The 26,702-nt window shown below is 39.4% G+C and overlaps 1 protein-coding gene across 1 annotated transcript in view; it reads left to right on the forward strand.

The window, feature by feature from the left end:
- Positions 1–355: 355 nt before the first annotated feature.
- DKK2 (dickkopf WNT signaling pathway inhibitor 2) overlaps positions 356–26,702 on the forward strand; it is a 55,545-nt gene continuing 29,198 nt past the window's right edge. Inside the window, exon 1 of the mRNA XM_065405643.1 lies at positions 356–613. Within this exon, the coding sequence (XP_065261715.1) occupies positions 356–613 (258 nt within the window). The remainder of the gene's footprint in view (positions 614–26,702) is intronic.

Here is a 26,702-nt window from a genome sequence, read left to right on the forward strand (position 1 = left end):
GTAACTGACTCTTCGTCTGAAGTTTGAGCAAACCTGCGGGGTGACTCCACTGGTGGGAAGCTTTCCTGGGTGCAATTGCCTCATAGTTTATTGCTTCCAGTCACTAAAAAATTTCCTGAACTTCTCAAGAATCTGGAGGAAAAAGCCGTCACTTCACTTGATCTGAGTGTTGCTCATTTCCTATAGACTGTACTTTTTTTTTAGGGGATTCTTTTTCCTGTCTCTCCCAGGACAGCGGTTTCCTGAGCGTGTGGCATTGTTAACAAAACAACTCAATAGATTTCAAACTTTGGGAGAATTTTTTTTCTTTTATCCCTCTGCTGTTTTTTAAATCCTTTTTTGGTGGGGAGGGGAGATGATGCTGCTGATATGGAATAAGTGCTCCTGCTGTCTCCTCTTACTAGCCGTGATCCTGATGGTGGAGAGCTCCCAGCTAGACAGCTCCAGCTCCAAGGTGAACTCCATCAAGTCCACCCTGATGGGGGAGGCTCCAACGCAGGCAACCAACAGATCTGCAGGCATCCACCAGGGACTGGCACTTGGGAGCAGTAAGAAGGGCAAAATCCTAGGGCAGATGGGAAAAACTCCAAAGCACCATCATCGGCAAGGAGAGGTAGGACACATCTCTCTCTTTCTCTCACTAATGTATAAATGATTATTTTTATGTGTGATCTCTCTCCCTCTCTACTTCACATAGGTCTAACATTCAACTTTATTATATTTAAAAAAAAGTCAGATTTGTAGTCCCTCTCTTCTTGATAGAGCTTTCCTTCCAAAATGAAATGAATTCACTTCTCCAAGACTGTCAAAGACAACATTGTTTTTAGAGGAGTAGATGTAAGGGGGGGATTTACAAGGTTTTAAACCTTTTATTTTTCTTAAGTATCAAAAATTGACTCAGGTAGTCAGTAATCTTAAATGATTGCCTTGAGCATTTCTCTGCTGGAATTGCTCATAAAGACAGCTGGAAATAAAACCATTAATAATAATAATAATAATTAATAATAATAATGAATAAAGGATGTAGTTGCTTGCTATTTATTTTAGTGAGTCAAGTTTGAACAGATGATGTCAAATTAGAGCTCAAAGTGAAAACGATGTTGCTAGTGATAAAATGAAACCCTTCATAAAAATCACAAGTAGGAGATTGAGCAGGAGAAATCATCTTGCGTGAAAGTGTACTAATGAGGGTCAGAAGGCTTTCTAATCCAATATTTTTAGCAAAATTCTTGCGCATAGTTATGTGCTTAGGGTGAGGTAGGAAAAGATTTGCATATTTCACTCTGGGACACCCCACAATGTTTGCAGATGTTTTCTTTGGTCATGGCTGGGGACAGAATGACAGCCCTCAGGATGGGGAGGGCAAAGTTGAGCTGAAATAAAAAGGAGTTACAGTTACAAAAGTAGGATGGGAACCCGATTTGGCTGTGAACAACAACTCCTTCCTCCTCCTGCTTTGGATACACTCAAATCTGACTGAAACATTTCTGCATTTGTGTTTCCTGGATGGCAAATGATAAAGTAGCGTTTTAAGTCATCAGCCGTCTATTGTCTTTTAGGTCTCCACTTGAATGGCACATTGTAGTGATTGTAAAAATGACATAGATAGAGCATGCATTATTTTGCTTTGGAAAATATTGGTTTTCATACAGTCAGACACTAGTAGCACCTCCAGATACAGCTGCTTTTCATAAGCAACAGACAGTGTTGCGGCAAGGGAGCTGCCAACATTCAGCACTGGAGAGGAAACATACTGAGTGCCTGAAGGGTCCCTGTCCTGTTCACATCTTTGTTTAAAGCAAGGAAGAAGCTGCAAATTCAAGTGATTCATTGAATTCACTGAATTATTTCACAGCAGCTCCCTAATAATTGGATGTAGCTATTTTGTTATGAGTGCATGCAAAACTAGCAATATGTGATTAGGGTTTTATTTTAAGCTAATTACATGATTTTTGAATCTCTGTAGCTTCCCTTCTCAGACACCACAATTGTTTTATAATTCACACAGAATTCCTTACCTCTGAGCAAAAGTTTAATAGCAGGTGCTGTAGCGAAGTCTCATATTACTAAGATTATTGCATTCTTTTACTACTTTTACATTTACTAGGAAACAATGGAGTATGACTTATTATAACTCACCGTTGACAAAATAAAGGAGCACTGTACATTTTTATTATTCATTCTCCTTGCTTTCTTCACTGTGTTTAATCACCAAGAGGCAGATTTTGCTACCCATTCTCACACCCCATAATATCTTGCTCTCTGAGCAGTCCCTTAGTTTCTGTGCTGCTGCTCCCACAGTAATGTACTATACAACAAGAGTATGGAAGACAGAATCTGGCTATTTGGTATTAATATGGCCACCCTTATTCAGGATAAGATGTCTTTAGCGCTAAAGACATGTTGATACTATTCACCTAGTCCCAGTGAAGTCAGTGGAACTGCTCAGGAGTAAGATTTGCAGGACTGGGCCCTTATTTGCTAATTTGAACTATTTGTTCATGTATAATGGCTCTCAGTCACTAGCACGAATTAGTGATGCTTTACTGCAAAGCACACTGAGACACCTTTATATCATTATAAATGTCCTTAGTGGGAAAGAAGATACCACTTAGTTTACAGATCCTGTTTTCATATAATTTGCACTACAAATATATCCCTTCAGCCAAAATCCTGCTCAATTTACTCATGTGACTAGTGTCAATATTTCAATGGATTCCGTGGCTGAGAAAGGCAAACAAGATTTAGCTCAAGGAGCCCCAATCCTGCACTCTTTACTCAGGAAAAACTCCCATTAGAATCAATGGCTGTTTATCCTGAGCAAGGAATACAGGACCGGCTCCTGTTGAGAGGGTAATGTATTCATTATATTTTCTCATTAATGAAGCTTCATCCTCATTTGTGGCTACATCGTTAGGTGTGGGGTTGGATAGCCATGAAAATTGCTGAGATTTACAACCAGTAATTCTTAGACATTATTTCTTTCTCTCGTTCTTGAAGATAATTAACACAACACTTCAGTAAAAAAAACAACAACAAATCTTGTGGTGATAGTTCATTTTTGTTGTTGACATTTATGGTTTGAGTTGGTAAGCTGCTGAATTTCTAAACAGTGGTATAGTATATCACAAAACAATTAAAACATGACATTTTAATAATTTTCTTAAAATAGAGCTTTATTAAATTAGTACTCTTCCGTGATTTGTTTAGACAATTGGACACTGTAGTAGGAACTTGATATGTTTGTTAAAAGAGCAGCGCTTCCTACATTTTTCTCGCTAATGTTTTTTTCCATAGCGGGATTGATAGTGTAATAAAAATAGCAGTACCTATTATTTCCTTGGTATTAAAATGTTGAGACTTCTATTTTATGTAGAAATAGAAAATGGCTTTTCTAATAATTAGGGCATAAAGTGCAAAGAAAAACTAATAAAATTTAGTTTTTGGTATTATGACAGCTACGGAGTATGGGCTCAATTATTTGCTTGTGTAAACTGGCAGAGCTCAACTGAAGTCAACAGAACTCTTCCAGCAAAGAATTTGGTTCACTCTGAACAAGAGAACGATAGCCAACAATTAGTTGTTGGGGGTGTGTGTGTGTGGTTTTTCTGGTTAGACCATTATGCCTTTGGTGCATTTCTTACATTTATTTACATCCTATGATGATCTGCGGCATCAAGATTAGGATTGACGCTAATTTAATCAATTAAAGAAATGAATGTGTTAATAGTCCATGATTTCTATGGAATATTGATATGTTTCCTCTAGCAATTGACACTTAATAATGCTTTCACTTAGAAAGGGATGATCTTGCACTTCTTTCTCAGGCAAAGCTCCTATTGAAGTCAATGGGAATATTCGTATGAGTAAGGCAAGCAGAATCTGGTCTGAGATTATATCTACGCAGCAATTAAATACCTGTGGCTGGCCTGGGTCCGCTGACTCGGGCTCGTAGGGTTTGGCCAGTGGGGCTGTAAAATTGCGGTGTAGATGTTCAGGCTTGGCTTGGATCTCTAGCTCTGGACCCCATGAGTGAGGAGAATCCCAGAGCCTGGTCTCCAGCCTGAGACCCCACAGCAATTTTTATCCTGCAAGGCGAAGCCCTCAGAGCCGAAGTCAGCTGACCCGGGCCAGCCATGGGCATGCCTCAGGTCTTTTATTCCAGTGTAGACATACGCATACGGGGCAATCAGGAGGAATATGATTTTTGAATAATTCTTGAACACAATTATGCCTATACAATGAGCATTATTTCTTTAAAAATAGCCATAACATAATTTAGCAGTTTTTAAATTAGAGAGTGAGAGATCATAGAATTATTTGGATTTTGGCTGTCCCTTCATCCCTGTCATTCCTCTTCTCATTTTATGGTTCTTTATCCACTTTCACAAAAGTGTAAAATGTACAAGCAGTCACACTAGGGAAAATATATAGACATATGGGGCCATATGCGCCTCCATTTACTCAGTAAGGGCCTGATTCTGTGTTACTGACTCACATGAGTAATCCCACAAGGAAAGGCGGCAGAATCAGGCCCTAGGTTAGTTGCTGCTCCGTGAGGCTCAGTGAAATCAATGGCTTCTTTTCCTGAATCAAGTGAGCAGGAATAGTGTAAGAATGTGCTATTCTAAGAGGGCCTGGTGACATGTCATCACCTCCTCTCACTTTTCTTTTAATTTTGGATTAGATGTGTGAATTCTAGGAACAGCTACAATTCTGGCTTCTTGAGAGAATGATTGTAGAGTTATAATCTTTTAAAAAAATTTAAGGTTAATGAAAAATGCCAGATTAGCAGCACTGCGAATTGAATTTTTCTAGCCACGTATCATGTATAGTTTACACAATTGCAGGGCAAGCTTTCCCATGCTGTCCCCCACTGTTCTGAAATGATCACTTTTATGGGCAAAATTCTTACTCCTGGTTGAAAGTAATGAAGATTCCCTTGACTTCAGTGAGACTATATTTGTATGCTGTCTCCGTACCCCACTTCACCACAATTTGCATTTACCCCTTTCTTTCCTAGAGACTCTCCACTCTCTGTGCTTCAGCCTTTCCGAGTTCCATCCACTACTGTAGGTGTAGGTCCCTCCCGTCTTCTGACTCCATCCTCTCTGCTGTGCTCTATCCACCTACTAGCTGCAACTACTTTCCTTTACTAATGCATGGGTCCTAGTAGCCCCCCCACACACTTTTCCCTAACCCCAGCTACAGGTCCCTTCTTCCTTCCTACCTCTGCCAAGTCCAGTCCCTTCTCCCACTGCACCTGGCCAAAAGAGCAGATGCTGAGTAGCTGAACCGGATCTCCGCTCCTCAATGGGCCTACCCTTTCGTGGTGATGGTGGGAGTTGTTGAGGGAGTGGGCAATAGCTTTGAGTTGGGCATGAGAAAAGAACGAGGGGTTAAGAGGTTAGAGGAAAGAGCAAGTGAGAAATTGAGTGGGTAAAAAAGGCTAGTTAAGAGAGAAACAGAGAGTGAGGAAAGTGGAGAACATAAGACGTTGAAACCAGCAAACCTTTGTGAGTTCAGATGGGGGTTGTTTTGGTTTGTGTGTGTGTGTGTGTGTGTGTTGACTATAAGCTTTATCTGAGCTGAATCAAAATGGCAGAGCTTTGCACAGCTCTAATATTCACCAGCTCATTTACATACTAGTGTTTCCCAACTGGACATAATTACCAGCATGAACTGTGACATCCTAGAAAATGCTAAGATGAGATTTCTTAGTAGCAGGAAAGTAAAACAGCATGAGACTCGGTAATTGACCACAGTATCCTGAGAACACAGCAATAAAAGGTACCAAAGACACCAAAAATGTAACCACAGTATCTTGAATTGCTAACAACCAAGACAGCACCAATTATTTAACCACAGGATCAAGAATAATTTAACTGCAGTACCCAGCACTATATCCAGCCACAATAATTTTATGTAAGTAACCAGAATTGCTAGCATCCATAAAGGCCACCAAAGAAATTATTCTTTGCCCTCATCTTTAGTTGTCTGGAATCTGGACACTTACTGGCTGACTGTTAGCAATCTTGTTAAGTGGCTGAGGAAACTCTTTCTCTATTGGAGAACTGGGCAGGAATTATTTCCTTTCTATGTCTCACTTTGAGCCCCCTTTAATTTTTAGTTAACATCTTAATTTGGAGGAAGAACTCCCGTAAAATAGTATTATATTTATTTATTATAATTTATGACTGTTCGTATAACAGTAGCATCTAGAGGCCTTCAGCTGAGATTGGAGTGTCACTGTGCTAGAAGCTGCATAAACACATATCAAAAGACTATCCCTCTCCTGAAGATCTCACCGTCTCAATAGACTACACGGACAAACGGTGAGAAAGAGTTTGATAACATTTTTTCCCTCTGAAAATGATTTTTTTTTAGCACCTACCCGAGCTCAGTTAAGCTGAAGCTTTGTATGTGCAAATGATATACAGTTTTAATTTTAGATAAAACTGAGCATTTGTATCTGTTGGCAGCATGCTACATCTCTATCATATTCTGTTAGTTGATTAAGCATTCTGGGTCTTATTACTGACTGCCTTACAACTACGTTTCCCAGGACATATAGTACAGTAGGTATTTAATTCTGCCCAACAGGGACCCCTTGAAACCAGTTCCTGGGTTTGTTTTTTCATGTGTCCCTTTACTATTTTAAGCTTTGCCACATCAAGAATTAAGGTTTTATTCAAAAGATTTTTATTTTAAAAGCAGAGGCCTGGCCTCCTCTGTGTGGACACTAAAGATCTGTGGCCAGATCCCAGGGCACTTTTTAAAAGAAGTAGGCTTTGCCCTAGTGACCTTCACCAAACTTTCCTCATCCCCACAGTACGTGTGCCATTTGGTTGATGCTTTCCATGCTTAATAGTGTGCATCATGCCCATGGCAGAAGTGTCAGATGTGTAAAGATTGTAAATTGTCTAAGGATCCTTAAGCATTAAAGGAACTATCAAAGAAAGTAAAGTCCTGTGTACATTTAGGCTGTTAATCTTAGAAGAGCCTCAGGGGGTCCTTTGAAAAAAATTTTAAGGGCTAGATTGTGCCTTTGGCACCCTTAGATTGAAACTAGCTTCCCTGAGCTGTGACTCCAATGACATGGAGAGCCCCACACAACTGACAAAGTCCTTAGAAGGAAAACTTTCATAATTTTGTTCCAGGTGATGTTTTGTCTGCAAAATTCTCCTTTAATTTTTACAGTGAAAACACGAATGTTCATGTCTTCATTGCAGATCCATCCTTGATCAAAAAGGGGCTTAATTTTCCTCAATGACACCTGCTTTGAATGAAATTTTATTAGGGCTGTCGATTAATCACAGTTTACTTATGCGATTAACTCAAAAAAATTAACTGCGATTAAAAAAAATTAATCGCGATTAATCGCACTGTTAAACAATTGAATTCCAATTGAAGTTTATTAAATATTTTTGGATGTTTTTCTAAATTTTCAAATATATTGATTTCTATTACAACACAGAATACAAAGTGTACAGTGCTCACTTTATAATATTTTTATTACAAATATTTGCACTGTAAAAATGATAAAATAAATAGCATTTTTCAATTCACCTCATACAAGTACTGTAGTGCAATCTCTTTATCGTGAAAGTATAACTTACAAATGTAGATTTTTTTTTTGTTACATAACTGCACTCAAAAACAAAACAATGTAAAACTTTAGAGCCCACAAGTCCACTCAGTCCTACTTCTTGTTCAGCCAATTGCTAAAACAAACAAGTTTGTTTACATTTACAGGAGATACTGCTGACTGCTTATTTACAATGTCATCTGAAAGTGAGAACAGGTGTTCGCATGGCATTTTTGTAGCTGGCGTTGCAAGGTATTTATGTGCCAGATATGCTAAACATTCATATGTCCCTTCATGCTTCAGCCACTATTCCAGAGGACATGGTTCCATAAATAAATTGTTAATTACATTTGTGACTGAACTCCTTGGGGGAGAATTGTAGTCTCCTGTTCTGTTTTACCCGCATTCTGCCATATACTTCATGTTATAGCAGTCTCGGATAATGACCCAGCACATCTTCATTTTAAGAACACTTTCGCAGCAGATTTGACAAAATGCAAAGAAGGTAGCAATGTGAAATTTCTAAGGATAGATACAGCACTTGACCCAAGGTTTAAGAATTTGAAGTGCCTTCCAAAATCTGAGCGGGACAAGGTGTGGCGAATGCTTTCAGATGTCTTAAAAGAGAAACACTCTGATGTGGAAACTACAGAACCCAAACCACCAAAAAAGAAAATCAACCTTCTGCTGGTGGCGTCTGACAAAAATGAACATGCGTCGGTCCACTCTGCTTTGGATCATTATTGAGCAGAACCCGTCATCGGCATGGACGCATGTCTTCTGGAATGGTGGCTGAAGCATGAAGGGACATATGAATCATTAGTGCATCTAGCAGGTAAATATCTTGCGATGCCAGCTACAACAGTGCCATGTGAACACCTGTTCTCACTTTCAGGTGACATTGTAAACAAGACGTGGGCATCATTATCTCCTGCAAATTGTAACCAAACTTGTTTGTCTGAGCGATTGGCTGAAGTAGGAGTGAGTGGACTTATCGGTTCTAAAGTTTTACATAGTTTTATTTTTGAATGCAGTTGTGTTTTGTATATAATTCTACATTTGTAAGTTCAATGTTCACTTTTTTTTACAATGCAAATATTTGTAATCAAAAATAAATATAAAGTGAGCACTATACATTTTGTATTCTGTGTTGTAATTGAAATTACTATATTTGAAAATGTAGAAAACATCCAAAAATATTTAAATAAATGGTATTCTATTATTAACAGAGCAATTAATCACAATTAACTTTTTTAATCACTTGACAGCCCTAAATGTTATCTTTGCTGCAAATGAAGAACCATTTTCTCTTTAAATTTCATGAAAACAGGGCAGTTTTCAATTTCAAAATGAAACTTGAAAACAGTGGAATTTCAGTTTTTCAACTTCATAGTGAAAATTTCACACAGCTCTAGAACTAGCTATAAAAATTCATGTTACAAATACATAATGTGCCCTTACATTCTGCCTTGGGGAAGGAGACATAAATGGACATATACAATTATACCAAATGGCCGAAGTACAAATCAACAGTGCTTTCTCTTTTTTCCCCATCATAATTATGGTTCTCACAATAATCGTTGTTTTTGTGGCAGGCCCCATGCCCATCTATGATTTATTAGTTCCTTTAGGCATATAGACACAGAAGTCATTGATTCTGAAACGAGCATATCTAAAATCATTAATGAAAATAAAAAGCTTCCTCATTTAACTGCTTTGGACTTTCTATGAGTAAAGACTGGAGGAAAGGAAGATAACATTTTTAAGCCCTTTGTCAAGAAATCACTTAAGCACTTGCTTCAGTCCCATGGGACTTGCTTACAGTCTTTGATATGATAGAGTGTTCATATGACAGTTATGAATCTTTGAAAACTGCTCTTTGCACATATGTAGTGCAAATACTACAACTTTTAATACATTTTAGCAATGACAAAGGTGGACTGTTCTGTAAATGCTCAAGGTATGAGGTGTTGCTCAACTCCACAGGAACTCTGCCTCATTCTCTCCACATAATGTAAGTGTTAACCAGGCTGCGTGTGCTTTTAAAAGTAGACCCATTAGTCCAGTGAATGAAAGAATAGGCTTCAGATCTATGAATTTTATAGTTTCCATTGAATGAGCCAGTGGTCTGCAGTACTTGACTGCCGAACTGAAATTTTGACTTTTTTTTTTTTTTAAACGTAGGGATATATTTTAATGGAATGATAAAGAATACAAGCAATGGTGTGTGTATATACTCTGCACTGCAGTAGCTAGCTTACATCCCTAAAACCTCATATTCATCCATGATGTTTCCTGTATATCATTAGGATCACAGCCCTGGAAGTCACAAACCTTATGGGAAAAGATTCCTTAGATGATGCTCTTTTAGACGAGGAATTCTGAGCAGGGTAGTCTCCAGACACCCTTCTTTTATTACATCATGTTAGACTTTGAAGGTTCCCCCCCATTCTGTTCAGTTTAATGAAATTCCCAAAGAGCCTAAAACTACATGGGTTGTAAAACAATGAATCTTAGAAAGAGAATGAGAAAAATCTGCATAACACAACTAGTCTGAAACCATATGTCAAAGCTAGATGGGTACAGTTTGGATAGCTGCAATGGAAACATTTTCAAAAGTGCCTAAGTGACTTAGAAGCCAAAGTCCCATTTTCAAATGATTGTCAGTGAGGCTTAAGCTCCTAAGTTCTAAGTCACCTCTGAAAATGAGGCTTAGGCTCCTAAATGATTCAGATGCTTTTCTAGAGCAGCAGGTCTGCTCTGGCTGCTTTCTCTCATAGTTTTCTTATCTCATATGTATTCATGTAGAATATGTTGAGGTTCTTTTATTTGTTCTGTTTTGTTATCTGAGCTCAGTCCAAAAATATTTACAGATTGGTGATTAAAAAACAGTTTCTTGTACAACAGAGAAGCAAAGATGAGTTTAGGAGATCTTTTCCCTCAATTTCTCCTTCAGAAGAGGCTGCAGATCAGGCTAAATGAAGCTGTCTTACAAGCCTCTGTTCCAGTAGGGGTAGAATGGACTGCACAAATCTCATCTGCTACTTGGCTTCTCCTCTTCTGGGTTGAAGATTGGGGAGAACATGCCAGTTTCTATCCAGCTGCTCTTCATTATGGAGATAGGGAAATGAGACTCTCTCATTTTCTCTTGGCAGAGTGGTGAAAGGCATGTTCTTAGAAAAGCTAGTTTCCCTCCCGCATCTCTTCATGTGGGGGAAAGGCTCCATGGAGTAAATGTTGAGCCAAGATCATCATCTTTCCTCTCTTCTTTTTCGGTAGAATCAGGCTTGGTGAATCTGCTGTTCCCTCCTCACCCACCTCCCTACAAACTGCTACTCTTTGTGAGAGAGTAGGATCAGCTGGAGAGAATCTGATGTCAGTCCTGGCTTCCTCAGGGGGAGTGGCTCTGAGGACAGGACTGTGAGTTTACTTTCCTACTGGTTCTCCTTCTAGTGGAAGTGTAAATGATCAGCTGGAGGATTCTGCCTTCTTTCCAATGGGGCAAAGGGGCTAGATTCTGGAAGGTCATTCACATGTATTTCCTTCACTGGAAGAAATCAGATGAAGAGACGGTTCCCCATCCATCTCTCAGAGGGGAGACGATAGCTCATGGGGTTAGGAGAGAGTTGTCTCTTGGATAGGGGGATCTGCAAGGAAGGATGCTTGTCTCATGGATGGAAAGGAGCACACTGAAGTGACTTAGGGAGGGAAGAGTAAATTGTGCATTGCAAAGGAGGTAACCCACATGGGAGCTGTGTCCTTCACCAGTGGAAGAGGTCTCTGTCTGGGGTCAGAGAATACATTCACCTCAATTATGTATCTGGGGCATGGTTATAGGGTGACATACATGGGAGGCAGGCCTCTTGCGGGAGAAAGAAGGTGGTATTAGTAGAGATAGTTAATATTAAACAAGGTCATTCAGAAATAAACAGACCAACTTCATTGTACTGCTGTACATGAGGTCATATTACATATTTGTGAATATGTGGATGCCACTAAGTAGAGGTAGCAATTCTGGAATCCTAGACGTTTCTACATTTTAGCACAGACTGTCTGAAAAGCCATATTGGAGTGGTATGCAGTGTTGGTGAAGCTGTGTGGGTCCCAGGATATTAGAGAGACATGGTGAGAGCTAATATATATATATATTTTTTATTGGACCAACTTCTGTTGCTGAGAGAGACAAGCTTTCAAGCTTACACAGCGCTCTTCTTCAGGCCTGTGTAAACTTGAAAGCTTGTCTCTCTCACCAACAGAAGTTGGTCCAATAAAAGATATTACCTTGCCCACCTTGTCTCTCTCATATTGGAGTTTTGTCATTCTTTCTCTTCAGTTCATCACCCAGTCAGGCGCAGGAATGATACCATGTGCTTTAAGTAACCAAACACAGGGCGCAAAGAGTGAAGTAAACCGTTTGTGATCAGCTAATGGAGCTGAAATTGTTCATTCAGACCACTGAATGAATACTTACGATTAACAAACGAATTAGTAGCAATCAGGATCAGTTTATGAATGACTCAAAGAATATTATTCACCATGAAATAACTCAGCTAGCTCCTGTGAGGGAGTCAGGACTGGGCAACACATGGGAGTTGTATCTGTGTGGAAACAGCAGATCCTGATGTCTCTGGAAGGGGCCAGGAAAAAAGGTGGGCTGCTATTCTCTCTCCCAACAAACTCCAGAGCAGAGCCTGATGGTGTACACAACATCATGTGCATCTTGTTAAAGACAATGTGTTCACTGAGGCCAAAGTTCTGTCAACTTATGTTTAAAACTCCACTTTTAATATAACGTTTTAGTGGAAGGGTTAAACTGTTTAACTTGGTAAAAATGTATCTGCAATTGTTTAAATTAATACAGTGCTTTCAAAACGCTCTTCAGGAATGCTTGTAAATTTCTGTGCTTGCGTTTTTTTTTTCCTCTCCCTATTGCTATCTTCCAGAACCCCCTTCACAAGGAAATGGCTTTTTAACAAGAAGAATCCTCTTGAAATTACATTTCCAAGGGGGTCCTTGCCACAGCAGCTGCAACAAATTGCAACTGAACTTTAGTCTCAGTTGGTTCTCATTGTTAAAATGATAGGTGACCAAACAAATATTTGTATTATAACTTATTTATTGAGCAATGTTTTGTGCTATGCTGAATTAATTGTCTAATCAGAAAATCAAGCTTTCTGCACAAAAATAAATATTTCCAAGCCCTTATACTAGTGCTTGAATTGAAGGTGCCTGAGGAAATATTCCTGACACTAATCTTATTTGGTTCTGTTTGACTTAGGTTCTTATATCATGGCCATCAATTACTGTGGCATCTGAGTGCCTTTCCGAGGGCCAGATTCCAATACCATACTCATGCTGGTGCAGCATCTTATTCCCTGAGTATTTCCATCCATTTCGGAGGGGCGGGGGCTGTCTGAGAGATAAGATACAACTCCGCATGAGTAAGGGTGGCACAAACATTCCCAGAGTAAGGAAACTAAACAAAAGACTGTCTATCATTCAGCTCCCCACTGCTGAACCATCCCTGCCAGGGATAATTATAAGAGCAAGATGCCTCTGAAAAACAACCCTTTTGTCTTTTGGGATACCAAACTGCATTAAATGGGAAGCATTTTCAGAATACTTTTTCCAGGATCCCCTACAAAAGTTTTATGCTTGTCTTTGTGTTGCTCTGTTATAATAATTACATGGAAATTTTCTTCCTTTTGAGCCTCCCAGAACACTTTGCCGACACAAGCTAATTAAGCCTCCCAAATGCCTGAGAGGGGTAACCCCCATTGTTCCCATTATGCAGATTGGGGAGAGCCTTAATCTTGTTGACCCTCAGTTTCCCCATCTGTACTTAGTTTGTTCCCAGGGTTGTTGTGAGTAAATTTATGAGGACTAGATACTGGCATTTAGATCCTTCCCTATTCATGGCTGTGTCACATTGCCCCAGGGCAACTCAAGAAAATACTGCAGAGAACCTTGGATTTGTAGAGGCTGATTCCCAGGTGCTCCCAGCCAGTTCTGTCACTTGGTGTGTGGATAGAGCCACGGCAGAGCCTGCTTCTCCTCCCTGCTACCCCCTCCTCCCAATTTTGGGGCAATTTACATGTATGAGTCACAAGGCCCTGTGCTTCCCTAAGGCATGTGATTAACTTGGCCCTTGCACGGAGTGCACAAAGGGGTGGGGGAGAAGAGTGCTTGCTAGACCCAGGGACCATATGAACTGTAAACATTTGAGTTGCTCAAATGCATAAAAGGTGCCACATAGGAGAAAGCATTATTATGGTTTCAGCTGTGGATACATAAAACTCTCAAAACTACTGATTTGGTTGCCTAAATCCACCTAAGTGTCTAACATTAGGCACCCACGTTTGAAATTGTTGGTCTAGATACCATCCTCCATATGTCAGTAGCAAAGCCAGGAATAAACCCTTAAATTGCTGCACCGGTGTTGCAGGTCAGAATTTTATTGGCAGAGGCTGTATATGAAGGAAACCTAAATGTTATATACCTAAACCTGTTTCACACTTTAAAATAAAATATACAATCCTAAATTAAAAGACAACATAATATATATAGAACAATATAAGAGTTTTCTTTATCACTGTATTACAGTTAAAAAAATAGGAGAAACAAACTGTGGAATGCTGAGGGGCAGACAGTTCCTGGTAGTTAAAGAAGGAATCTGTAAATAAGGCTCCTGGGTTCTTTTTCCCACTCAGCTCTGTTTTGCTATGAAACTTTAGTACATTGGGAAATCTTCCTTTGTCTCAGTTTACTCCTCTGTAAAATGGATATAATCATTTTTAACTTTGCAGAGATGTTGTAAGGCTTAATTAATATTTGTAATGTGCTTGTAGAGACTCATGGGAAAGGCAACTTGTAAGTAGAAAATCTTATTTTGAAATTTACATTAATTGCTTTACTGAATACAGCTAAATAGGAATTTACACACCATAATTCAAAACTAGAGATTCCCATTAACAGTGAGAAACCTTTTATCTGTATCCAAACTTTGCAGCTCAGGCCCATCTCTACTTGCAACATGTTTGCTTTAAAAATAATGCTCTTACGATATTACAGTGAAAAGGTCCAGTGCCTTTGTATAAACACTGTTCTCATTAGTTATCAGTGAGGGCTAGATAGGAAAGTCTTTAACAGAGGCGGACATGTGCATTGCAGGTGTGAAGGGAATGCTCAAACTGTTTATGAGCACACAAGTCCTATGAACAAAAAGGGCTGAGAAGGATGTTGTAATTTTAAGGGGAAATATGTTTTAAGGGCCCATTAAAAATAAAGTGAAAAGGGAATAGCAAATGAGCTGCAGATTGTCTGTGTAACAGGGATTGTCATTAAGAAAATCCTTTATTATTCTAAACAGGCATGTACTAGAGAGAGGTCAAAATAGTTTAGATACCATTGGACACTGGGGTATCCACTAAGTCATTCAGGCTGTTGTCTGAACTGAAGCATTTACTCATAACATTCCCATTCCCATTGAAATAAACAGGGAGACAGTGTAAGATAATGCTGTCCTAACCCTTCTAAAGTGTGTGTGTGTGTGTGTGTTTTTATAGATATAGAAATGGGGGGTGAAACCCTGGCCACATTGAAGTCAATGGGAATTTTGCCATTGACTTCAATGGGGCCAGGATTTCACCCCTGACATTTGGCCTCTTTTTAAGGTTTAAGAAGCCATAATTGCATTACAGGGAGGGGGGAAAACAAGGAGAAGTAGGTGCCCTCTCTTGCATGATAGCTGTAGTTACAAGGCAGAAGCAGGCATAATGCTTCCAGTCATGCTGAGGCTCACCTGTAGAAGCGATGTAGAAGAACACCTGTAGAGGCGCACACTCAGCACTTCTTCACATCTGATGCACAGGGGAAGTTGACCATGGACACAATCTCACACTACCCAGATACCCCTTCTGGCTTCCCAGGGCTGGAAACAGTTCTGTGTGTTCCTTTGTGTGGACCATGAGTGAAATTCACCCCGTGTAGAGAGCTGACACAAAAACTATGCACCATTCTAATCCTGCTTAAGCACTTGGTCCCCTCTGCACAGGGGTGAATTTCAGGCAGGGAGAGCAAGTAGCTAAATTGTATCTGCCTCCTGGGTCAGGCAAGGGACTCCAAGCAACTTCTTTCTTCCTTAGCTGCCCTGCAGGGAAGTCAGAATTTGGCCCTTTGGGTTATATATATAATTTGGGAGCCACCAGGGCAACATTCAAATGATGCCATGAAAGAGAACTGCTGAATGAGACACCATTCATCTGGCACACTTGCACCAGATAGTTTTCAACAGGCCTCAAAATTAACCCTTAATCTGCTTTCCCTAAAATGATCTAACATTTTCAGTGAAAAATTGGATTCGGATGCAGGGATGTTGCAAGCAGAGCTGCAAGGAGATCCCTTCCTGATCCATCCTATCTAAAACAATTGACACCTAATGAGTTCTGCAGAAGCACTGGTACATATACAAGTATCTGAAACATGAGTGTTTTAATTTTGGCCTTGCTGAAGCACTGGTACCATACTTTTCTTCAGAGAAGTGTCTCCCAATGACCATGGCTATAGTGGTAGCAGCGGTAGTTGGCTGAGGAAGGGCTGTCTAAATCAGATTTAGTTGAGTCTGTGAGAATAGTATGAACAACAGCGGCTGAGGCCAAATTTCTGGTTTTTGATTTCCTCTCTTTCCCTGCGTACTATCTCCAATGCCTTTTCTGGTCACCTTTCAGTAGTTGGTATATTGTATGTGTGTGCTTGAGGGTGTGTGTGTGTGTGTGGGGGGGTGTTTACAGGGAAAGCATTGAAATGTGGAGTTGTGAGCAAAATAATTAGAATGAAGCTTATTAATTTTAAGTTCATACCTATATGGAGTGATGGCACGAGGCCTATTTTGAGAACTTAAGTGGGGTTTTGGGCCTGCACAGAGGTGAATTTTGGTCAAGATGATCCACTCTGTTTCTAATAAGGTGATCCATTCTCATGGTGGATACTGAAATGCTTAGAATACACAGCAAGAGCAGAAGAGAGAAAACATGAATTTGTAGTTGCTCATCAGACTCTCGTTGCATAACACACTTCTGTGCTGTCATCATGATAGTATGTCCTACTACTCTTGATTACTATATGTCATCATATCGAACATGGGGGACCCAATACCACTTACCTTATTCACACAAGTATTCCCATTGCCTTCACTGGAGTCTTTGTGTTTGTAAAGTGAAAAAAGTCAGCCCTTGTTCAGTAAAATATCATACTGCTTTTACTTGATTTCCCTCCAAAAAATAAACGTAAAAGGCAGGAAATTAAGGTAAATTTCTGATACTTGAAGAATTTCGGATATGTTCACCCTGATTACAGTTTACTTTCACAATATGTTTCACCACAAATATTTGGCAGAGCAAAATAACCCAGATATTTCCCTCTTCCTTCCTGTCTGTCTCAAGTGCCCTACATAACAGTGTTTTTAAGGTTTACTCTTAATCATAAACCTAAAGGGATTATTAAGTCTGGCAAGAAAGACGACCCTGCAAATGACAGATTATAACCACAGTGAACCAAAACATTTTTATCTCTGGCAAACTGTTTGCCACAACTCTACAAAATACTACTGTGAATGGGACCAGAATGCAAACGCTGAAACTAATAATGAGAGCCCTAATTTAGCAAGGGTAAAGTTAAGCATCTGCCTAACTTTAAGCATGACCATAGTCTCACTTACTTCAGTGGGAATATTCATGTGCTTGGAGTTAGGCATGTGCTCAAGTACTTTGCTGAACTGAAGCCTAGGATGTTGGTATCCTGTTATGAATATTTCGATATCAGGTCCATTTGGGGCCTGCTCTCACTTTCATTGAAATCAATAACAAACCTCTCATGGACTTCAGTATGGGCTTGTTGTCCAAAGAGGCTGCTTAGCTTCTAAATGAGATTGTTAACTTTTCCAAAGAGAAGATTACTGCAGGGGATGGGGAAAAATGAGCATGGCTCAAAAAAAAAATAGTGGAAAGAAAGAGAAACAGAGTAATAGGTTTAGGGCCAAATTTGCAGAAGTGTACACCACACACAGCTGGGACCGGGTCTTCAGAAGAGTTCTGCTCCTGTTTAGGCAGTTAAAGGACATGGTAAGATTTTCAGAAGCACTCAGGTTTTCAAGTCATTAGCCAATGGGTGCTGAAGTCTTTTAAAAATCTCTCCCTGCAACTTCCTGTGCTGTTCGCTGTCAGTAGTGAAGCTCTTCCTCCCAAAATTTCTGATTACAGGTGAGGATGAATAAACTTTCACAAAATAAAAAAATCATAAACAGGTCCTGTAACTTTCATACCGAGCATGCACAGTAAATTATTTGTTGCTCTGAGATGCAGCTATTAAGCCATTTTTGCCCCCAGAAAAGATTTCACATTTTTGGTGCGGCTCTTGCAGCCCTTATATGTACATAACTCTCTTTGAAGTCATTTAGAGTTCTCCATGGACAATGGCTGAAAAAATCAGGCCTTACAGCAGAATAAGCATAGTTTTCTCATAAGTAAATAGTAGAAGTGGTCAGCACTTTCCCCTGTTTTTGATGACCCAACCAGTTATAGCTATAAAACATGAAACATTTTTGAGAAAATGTTTGTAAAATAGTACATATTTCATTCACACATTCACTGACTACCATATTAGTGCAAATTATGTTTCTTTACCATTTCTCTTTTGCAATCAGTTTGTTCCCAATATAAAGGTTACACCGTTGTTTAAGTCACTGCTTAATTTTACCCAGATACTCCATGGGCGTTGCACCCACTTAAACCAGGGATGAATTTGGTTCATTATCCCCATTTTTCAGAGGGAAGAAAAGAGACACAGAGAACAGAGGCCAGATAGCAATTCAGTATCCGAGTCAGGAATAGAACTCAAGAGGGCTTTCTTCTAGACCCATGTTAAGTTTACTAGATGAGGGACTGAGGGAACCTAATAAAAGTTACTTTGTATTTTAAATGAGGTCTTTGCCCATTTTGATGTTGACTCAGGTAAGTTCCCTTACTTACTGTGTGCACGCAAGAGATTGCATGTCATCTGAAAAATATTGCGTTCCCTTCAGGCCCTCCCCCAGCTGCAGTTTCCTGTTACAAGTTATTTAATAAATATATTTAATAATAAAAATATTTCCCCCCTTTGCCCTACCCTTCCAGCTGTAAACTCCCACCTTGTTTGGAGCCATGATGAATGCATATGTTTAAAATATTTAAAACAAAACAAAAAATAATCTTCTCCCCCGTCTTCTACCTCCCAGCTGCAGTTTTCCAGCCCCATGGCAGTTTCTCAGCCCTTAGATTGCAAAAATACTTCACTGAGAAATCCAAACTGTAACAGTGCTTCTCCCAAGTTGACTGCCATTGCTTCCTCACACTGCTTCTAACTGCTTCCAAAATAAACCAGTCATGAAGACAATGAGTTCCTCCGCAGAATAGGGCAGGGGTCGCAGGCTGGAAGATTCTGTTGTGGGTGGGTCAGCTTTTGTGGCCTGCATCATGCGGGAGGTCAGACTAGATGACCATATTGGTCCCTTCTGACCTTAAAGTCTATGAGTCTATGAGTCAAATGGAGCCTGATGAAGCAGTTTAAACTGGGTGCAAGTGTAATGGGAAAACTGATTTGAAAGTAATCCTCTAATGAGCCTGGCTGTATTTTTGTCACAGGCTCTGACAAATATGACAAAACCCATGACTTCTAGGTTGTTTGATCAAAATCCATGTTGTCTGTCACCCCCATCTGGCTTGCTTTGAAGACATTAAGCTCTGGGTTCCCCGCCCCCACAACACAGTAAAGAGCATGCCAGCTGGCTTAGCAGACCAACCAGCCGTCGTGTCGGGGCTCTGCTCCAGAGCACGTCGAACACTCTGTGACTTGGTGATTTACCTGGTGATTATTAGAAGGTTCTCAGAATAATCCATGATTCTTGATAAAAAGTGACAGAAACATATATACAGTCTTCTCTATGGCATAGATTTAAAGGAGCTTGTCTCCCAGAGCTGGACTGTCTAGTGAATGGCTCTTAGCAGCCCTAATTTTAGCATGTGCTGAAACACTGACAAATGGTGTGTGTGTGTTTTCTGCTGCTTTTTCATTAAATGTATTGATGACCATAGCTTAACTCCCCCCCCTCCCCCCGAGCCTTCCTTTTCACTGGCATGCCATACCGTATAGACTAAGATTTAACAAAATGGGTGCCTAAATTTAGGTTCCTACTTCCATATTGGGGAAACTAAATAAGTGGCCTGATTTTCAAAATGAGCTCCCTGCAGCTTCCAGTGACTTCAGTGTTTCTTCAAAAAAATGAGGAGTACTTGTGGCACCTTAGAGACTAACAAATTTATTTGAGCATAAGCTTTCATGGGCTAAAACCTAAGGACTTATGAGTCTAAGGCTATGTCTACCCTACAGATCTTGCAGTGGCACAGGTTTAACACTGCAGCTGCGCTGCTGTAAGGTCTCCCATGTAGCCACTCTATGGCGATGCGAGAGAGCTGTCCCACTGCTGCCATAATTAAACCACCATTCACAACAAGTGGCGGTAGCTATGTTGGCAGGAGAGCATCTTCCGCCAACGTACCACTGTCCACAGTGTTTTTGTTGGTGAAACTTTTATGTCGGTCAGGGGGTGTTTTTTGTCAGCCCCCGGACCAACAAAAGTTTTACTGACAAAAGTACTAGTGTAGACAAAGCCTAACTTCCGGCACCTGTGTTCAAAATCTCAGCCATACATCAACACTCACCATGAGAGCCTCAGAAACAACATTTACTAAGTTCTTTTCTTGTGATGAGTTATACTAAAGTGAGCTACAGAATGGCTTGGAGGCATGAGAGTTCTAACTGTAAAATACTAAGGACATCACAGTATCTCCACAGTAAGGTGGGACGCCGTTAGCTGCAGGGGCATATCAAAGCTGTATCTTATCTGACTGTGCAGCCCAGCCCAAAACAGTCCAGGTGGAACTGAGAGTGACAGTCAGTAGTAGGCAGTAGCTCAGCCCACAGCTGATTGTTGCTGGCCGACTGCCGGCCAGACTGCCTGGGAGAAAGATCAAGGACTCAGAAGTGGGAGGAAGACAAGAGTCCATCTCAGAGATGTGGGAGTAGCTCAGAAGAGACGTCTGTGTGGGGTGGGAACCAGGATTCTTATATATTCAGGCTCCATTTAGCCTTAATTCACTCCAATTAGCTGTGTGGGTCATTTCTCATTTTTGAAGGGATTTCTCACTTGCTCTCGCAATAGATTTTTTTTAAACTATAGATCTATAAATGTACAATGCCAAATAAGAACAGTAGCCTAAATCCATCTCCGTGTAACTCCACTGTCTTCAGTGGTGTTACGCTAGGGATGAATGTGGCCCAGTATTTTTTTTTAAAGTCACAATTGCTGCCAAATAAATTACAAAATTAGTCTGCTGGCTATTTTCACTGACCAAGGCCAAGGAATGGCAGACAGGAGGTAAGGCATTCAAGAAAAATAGCCCCAGTGACAGGCCTGTTTAATCCATTGTCCTACTTCAAACCCTTCTTCCTCTTTGCACTAGTTAGCAAATTAAAATGATGGAGTTGGTTTGAATTTTCAGGATTTTGTGTGGATCAGAGATTGGCTTGAACACCCCAATATGGCAATTTGCATGGAGTATACATGAAGAAAGTAAACACAATTCCAACTGCAGTGAGCAAAGGAAATAGCCACATTTAAAAAAACAAATAATTTCTTTCTAAAAAAGTCTCATTTAGTTATATCTAATACAGTGAAACTTGCACCAAGGTCCTGTTTTAAGTGATCACTTTAAAAGTAGCAATTTATTTGACCTTTAACTAAAGACCACTTGACTAGGCATTTAATGTTTGCTGGTCTCTTAGGTGAGCTGTTAAGATAGATTTTACCATATTAATTCCAGTAATTGGCTATGTTATCCAGACCTGATGTTCTTCAGCAACGCAAACAATTATCACACAGTAAGATTGCATGTACTGTAACACTATACATATTATACTATACCTTATATTGCAATATATTTAGTACATATGTCCCATGTGTATTATATATATTATAATATTGTAAGCAATCTTCTTGTTCTCACGGTAGTGCCTAGAGGCCTCCACTTAGGTTGGGGCCCTATTGTGCCATGAAGAGTGTACATTCCAAAGCCCATTGAAGAATTTGAGACTCCTTCCATTGATTTCAGTGGGCTCTGGATACCGCCCAAATAAACTAGACAGACAAAGAGTGAGAGAAAGGAAGTATTATCATCATTTTACCCATGGGGAACTGAGGCACAGAAATATGAAGTGACTTACCCGAGGTTACATAGGAAATTGGTAGCAAAACCAGCAGATAAACCACATTTCTTGAGTACTAGGCCAGTGTTTTAACCACAAGACCATCTTTCCACCGGATTCTAGAGATACAGGGGGATGCTGCTCTATAATAGTTTTTACATTTCCAGACAGGCAGTGTATTATGGTTGCAAATTTTTTCTGCGTGACCATTATGTGATTTTTTTTTTGGAATGCAATAAATATTAGGAGGATGATAAAAGAGAAGATCAAACTGGAGGGAGATAGGAAAAGACTGGAGTAGAATCAGAGAGAGTCCAAGTGAAAAAATATATAGAAAATGAGCTGTTTGAAAATTATTTTTATGGATTTTTTTTTTAAAAGTGAGATTTTTCCTAAATGATCAATTTATATTTTGGGATTTTTCTATGGGAAAAACAAAACAAATATATTTTCAATTTTTGAACCCATTTTTTGTCAAAAAAAAAAATCCCCACCCCACCCTCAAACTTTTTAATACAAAGTTTTAGTTTTGGAATACCAAAACCCCAGTAGTTTAACCAAAAACCAAACAGAAAAACAAAAGGTTGTAATTGAAAAATTTTATTGAACATTTCAGTTTTCAGACCAGAAAAATTCAACCAAAATGAAAATTTCCCACACAAATGTATTGTGATTCAAAGCCATTTTCATCAACAAAATGTTTTGATGAAAAACTTTTGCCCTCCTCTGCTTTCTATAGCCTTGTAAATCAGCCTATAGAATTCTGTAGCAGGAATATCATTCTTCTCTATTAACTATGTGGTATACGATGGATTAAAAATTTTGTAGAAAGAGTATCAATTTGTATTTACTTTCTAATCAATACCCTAGTTCTGCTGTACATGCACAATTGACATTCTCTGTCTTTTCAATTTGGCTCAACATTTTGGATGAGAATCCAACATTTATCCTGAATAATTTTTGAAATATCCATGCAGTAGCTGTGATTAACCCAAAGCAGGTGAGCATCAATTTGAGGAGCATCAGAGCCATAGTTTGAGCCCTATGTGTGCAAAACACATTATAAAATTTTCATATCACATGATATTTTTAGATGGGGGCTTTATCTCAGAAACCCTGTGCTCAGACCTCAAATTTGGACTCTAACCCTACCCTGGGCCCCAGAAAGTACAGCAATTTTCAAGACAATCTGAATAAGTATGTGGATTTAAACAGTAAGCTAGTCTCAGCCTTTATATTATTGTAATGCTATGCTATCACACTGTTACAATTTTATTGTATGGAGGGCAGTTCTGTCCCTTATACAATAAGGCAACTGTTGGTGCTGATTTCAATTAACTTATATTTTAGGTATTAGGGGATAGTTTAATTCAATGCTACGGCTATTGTTCCTTTAAAAAAAGCATGACACATGATTTAATAGGCAAACAAGGAGTTTGTTAATTTTTCCCTTGTCTGCAGAGATGTGCATGTTGTATAACCCTTCAAGTCTGAGGATTTTTCCACTTTAACCCCCATTCCGCACATTAACACTCTCCCCAGTGTGGTTACCACCGCCTCACTAAGCAAGATATTCTTTGCATCCCATTGACAATACAGCACCAGGACAGACTGCTGTTCAGTGACACAAGGCACTTCTTTTCCGCTAGGGCCTGAGTGGATATTTTGACTCCACAGCTTTCAAGCCTCTGTCACCCCAGGACTGGGAATCAAATTCAGGACTCCTCTGTCACAGGATGCATTGGAATGAACCAGAAAGTTGAGAAACTATGTGGGACTTTGTATTGCTTTCTGAGAGGTAAATCTAGTTACAACCTCTACATAGCCCTTCACTAGAGTACCACGCCTGAGCAAGAAACTCAAGCTAATGTTTTCAAAAGCACCCAAGTCCCGTTTTTAAAAGTGAAGTAGGCACGTAGGAGTCTAAATCACGCTGACTTTCAATTAGACTTACGCTATATTCCCAAGTGCCTAACTGCCTTTTCAGAATGGAAGTTAGGCTCACAAGTCACTTTAGAAAATTTTACCTTCATTCTTGCCTTAACATCCATAAAGACACACACATTTGCTGACCAGTTGCTTTTTTGGCAGTATAAGTCACTCAACCTTTAAATCAGAAGCATGTGATCCCCCTCTAGCAGACAAATATTTTCCATCAACTTTTTGAAGAGAATAAAAATCTAAATAAATAACCTCCAAGGTTGAAAAGAGTCTATACACCAAACATTGGTAAAGTCATTCCACAGTAAAATAAATGTTCAGCAAAGGGATCTTTCATTTGAAAATTGGATCCAGATTTTGCATACTGGGAAGGGTGAGCAACTGTGTCAAACACAGGGGCAGCACTCTGGGTCTGCAAGCAGCATTGCCACAAGGTGATACTTAGTGTTCTGCACATGCAGCATTGCAGTCCTGAAAAAATTAAGCAATTTGTTTGTATATCAGAATTGTGGTAGTATGAACAAAAAAATATAGTGTTTTCCAGCTAGTTCAGAATGATATAATTCAGGACAGATTTATTTGGCAACACATGGTTTTGAAATTGAAGATTTCTTTTCTTTGAAGAAAGATGGAAAAGTCATTATGCACCAAGTGCATAAAATTAATCACGCAATGAGATTTTCATAAAATCAGATATTCTGTTCCCTGTGTATCTTTTATTCTAACATCACTTTTGCTTCACTGAATTCACTATTTTATTTCTTGTAAATTGAATTTTCGTGTTGAAAAGCATTTGCTTCTAAAATTAATCTAAACTCCTTTATACTAATTACTATTCCTGGCATAGTATCCAGTCTAGAGAAAAGGAAGGAAATGTAGAATGTTCTTTTACAACTGTAAAACCAAATGTAGTGCCTAATAAACAATTAAAAACCAATGGTAAACCAGGTGCAGGAACAATGTTCAAGCACACATATCTATTTTCAAGCTATGTATCCATATATCTAAATCGCAAAGAAAAAATAAGTTACATTATTGAAAATCCAAGGACCTGATTCCTTCTGATTTATACCAGTTTCACCCCAGTGTGCATCTACTGATTTCAAAAGCATAATTCTCAGCTTATGCCACATAAGTGAAAAATGGTTGAATATGAGCAAACAAATATACATTTGGAATGAGTGAAATTCCTAGGAACTGAACCCAAGCCTTGTTGCTTCAGATGGAGGTGAATTACATGTTGAAATAGATTTAGCAAATGTTCATTTAAAATGCAGAATGATAGCTAGAAGAGGAGATAAATAAATTCATGACTATAAAATTATTCAATGTTTATGAAGAAGGAGCAAATAACTTAAGAGTAGGTGTGAGGGGAGAATTTTCCCACTACAGTAACTCACATTTTTTTTAATATAAATTCTTTTGTATTAATGATGACACGTGCACTGTAATTTCAGCTACAGAATTTACATTTTATCTGGCTTACACAACTGTAATCATAGCATGTAAGTAGATCTACATTGTTTGTTTTTAATTGGCTTACAAGGTGATTAAGAAATTTGTCTGAGCTCCCTCTTCGGACATATTTCACTCACCAATGTGTTGCACTTTTAATATTTTATTTCAAAATATCTTTGGAAGGGAATTTAGAACCTTAGCATTAAAGTACAACTATATTCTGAATAGGGACTTTGTAAAAATGGCATCATGGGCTTTCATGTTTATTGTCTTTCAGTCACTCCATATAAAATGTGCTCAGTTTACAAATAAAGAGATGCTAAATTTAACTGCTGGAGCTGCACATTCACCCTGGGAGCAGAAAGTCAAGCTGTGTTCATTTTGGCTCACACATCATCACTAATAATAAAGATTCTACAGTTGGAATTTGGTCAACAATTCTGTTGATGATGCACAAGTCAGAAGAGAATCCAGTTCACTCTATCTGTATCCAGCTGTATTGGCTCTGCAGAGCTAACAGGAGTAAAAAGTAGTAAAACATTTATTTTAGTCAGAAAAGTCCAGAATCCATATGACTCCAGACACAGACAGGGAGCAGATCTATTGAGTATGCATCTGACACTTCTATATAATCACTTGTCTCAGTAATCCACAGTTTTAGATAGACAGACTGAATAGTACTGAAGTCTGTGTAGCAGAAAACAGTTGCTCCTTACGTTGAAAATTTTTTAGCAATTACTTTTTCAACTCAAGAGGCAATAGTTTTTCCTTTAAATTGAAAACTCCTGTTCTTATCATCCCCCTTTCAAACCCAAGAGTGAAGTAAAACACCTCCCTTTAGCAAATATTTGCTGGCTCTTCCATTTGATTTGTGCTGAACTGTTTGTACAAAGTGGAGTTTCTGCTGAGCCCCAGTAGCATCTTCAAGGCTATGAGGCATCCTGGGATTTTCTTTGACAGCAGCAATAGGTTTTCATATAAAGTGCCACTTATACCAGTACCTTCAGGGGTCAGAGGTGCTGCTGCCATTTAGGCTACGTCTTCACTACGGGGGGTGGGGGAGGTCGATTTAAGATACGCAAATTCAGCTACGCGAATAGCGTAGCTGAATTCGACGTATCGCAGCTGACTTACCCCGCTGTAGGGACGGTGGCAAAATCGACCTCTGCGGCTTCCCGTCGACGGCGCTTACTCCCACCTTCGCTGGTGGAGTAAGAGCGTCGATTCGGGGATTGATTGTCGCGTCCCGTCGGGACGCGATAAATCGATCCCCAAGAGGTCGATTTCTACCCGCCGATTCAGGCGGGTAGTGTAGACCTAGCCTCAGTCTCCTTTGAAGAACAACAGAAGCAGGAAAAGAAGATCTTGGGGCAATGCTGAGACAGAATATGCCTGTGATGGTACCTGTAGCTCAGCAGGC

The sequence above is a fragment of the Emys orbicularis genome, chromosome 5 (genome assembly GCF_028017835.1).
Source record: "Emys orbicularis isolate rEmyOrb1 chromosome 5, rEmyOrb1.hap1, whole genome shotgun sequence".
NCBI lineage: Eukaryota > Metazoa > Chordata > Testudines > Emydidae > Emys > Emys orbicularis.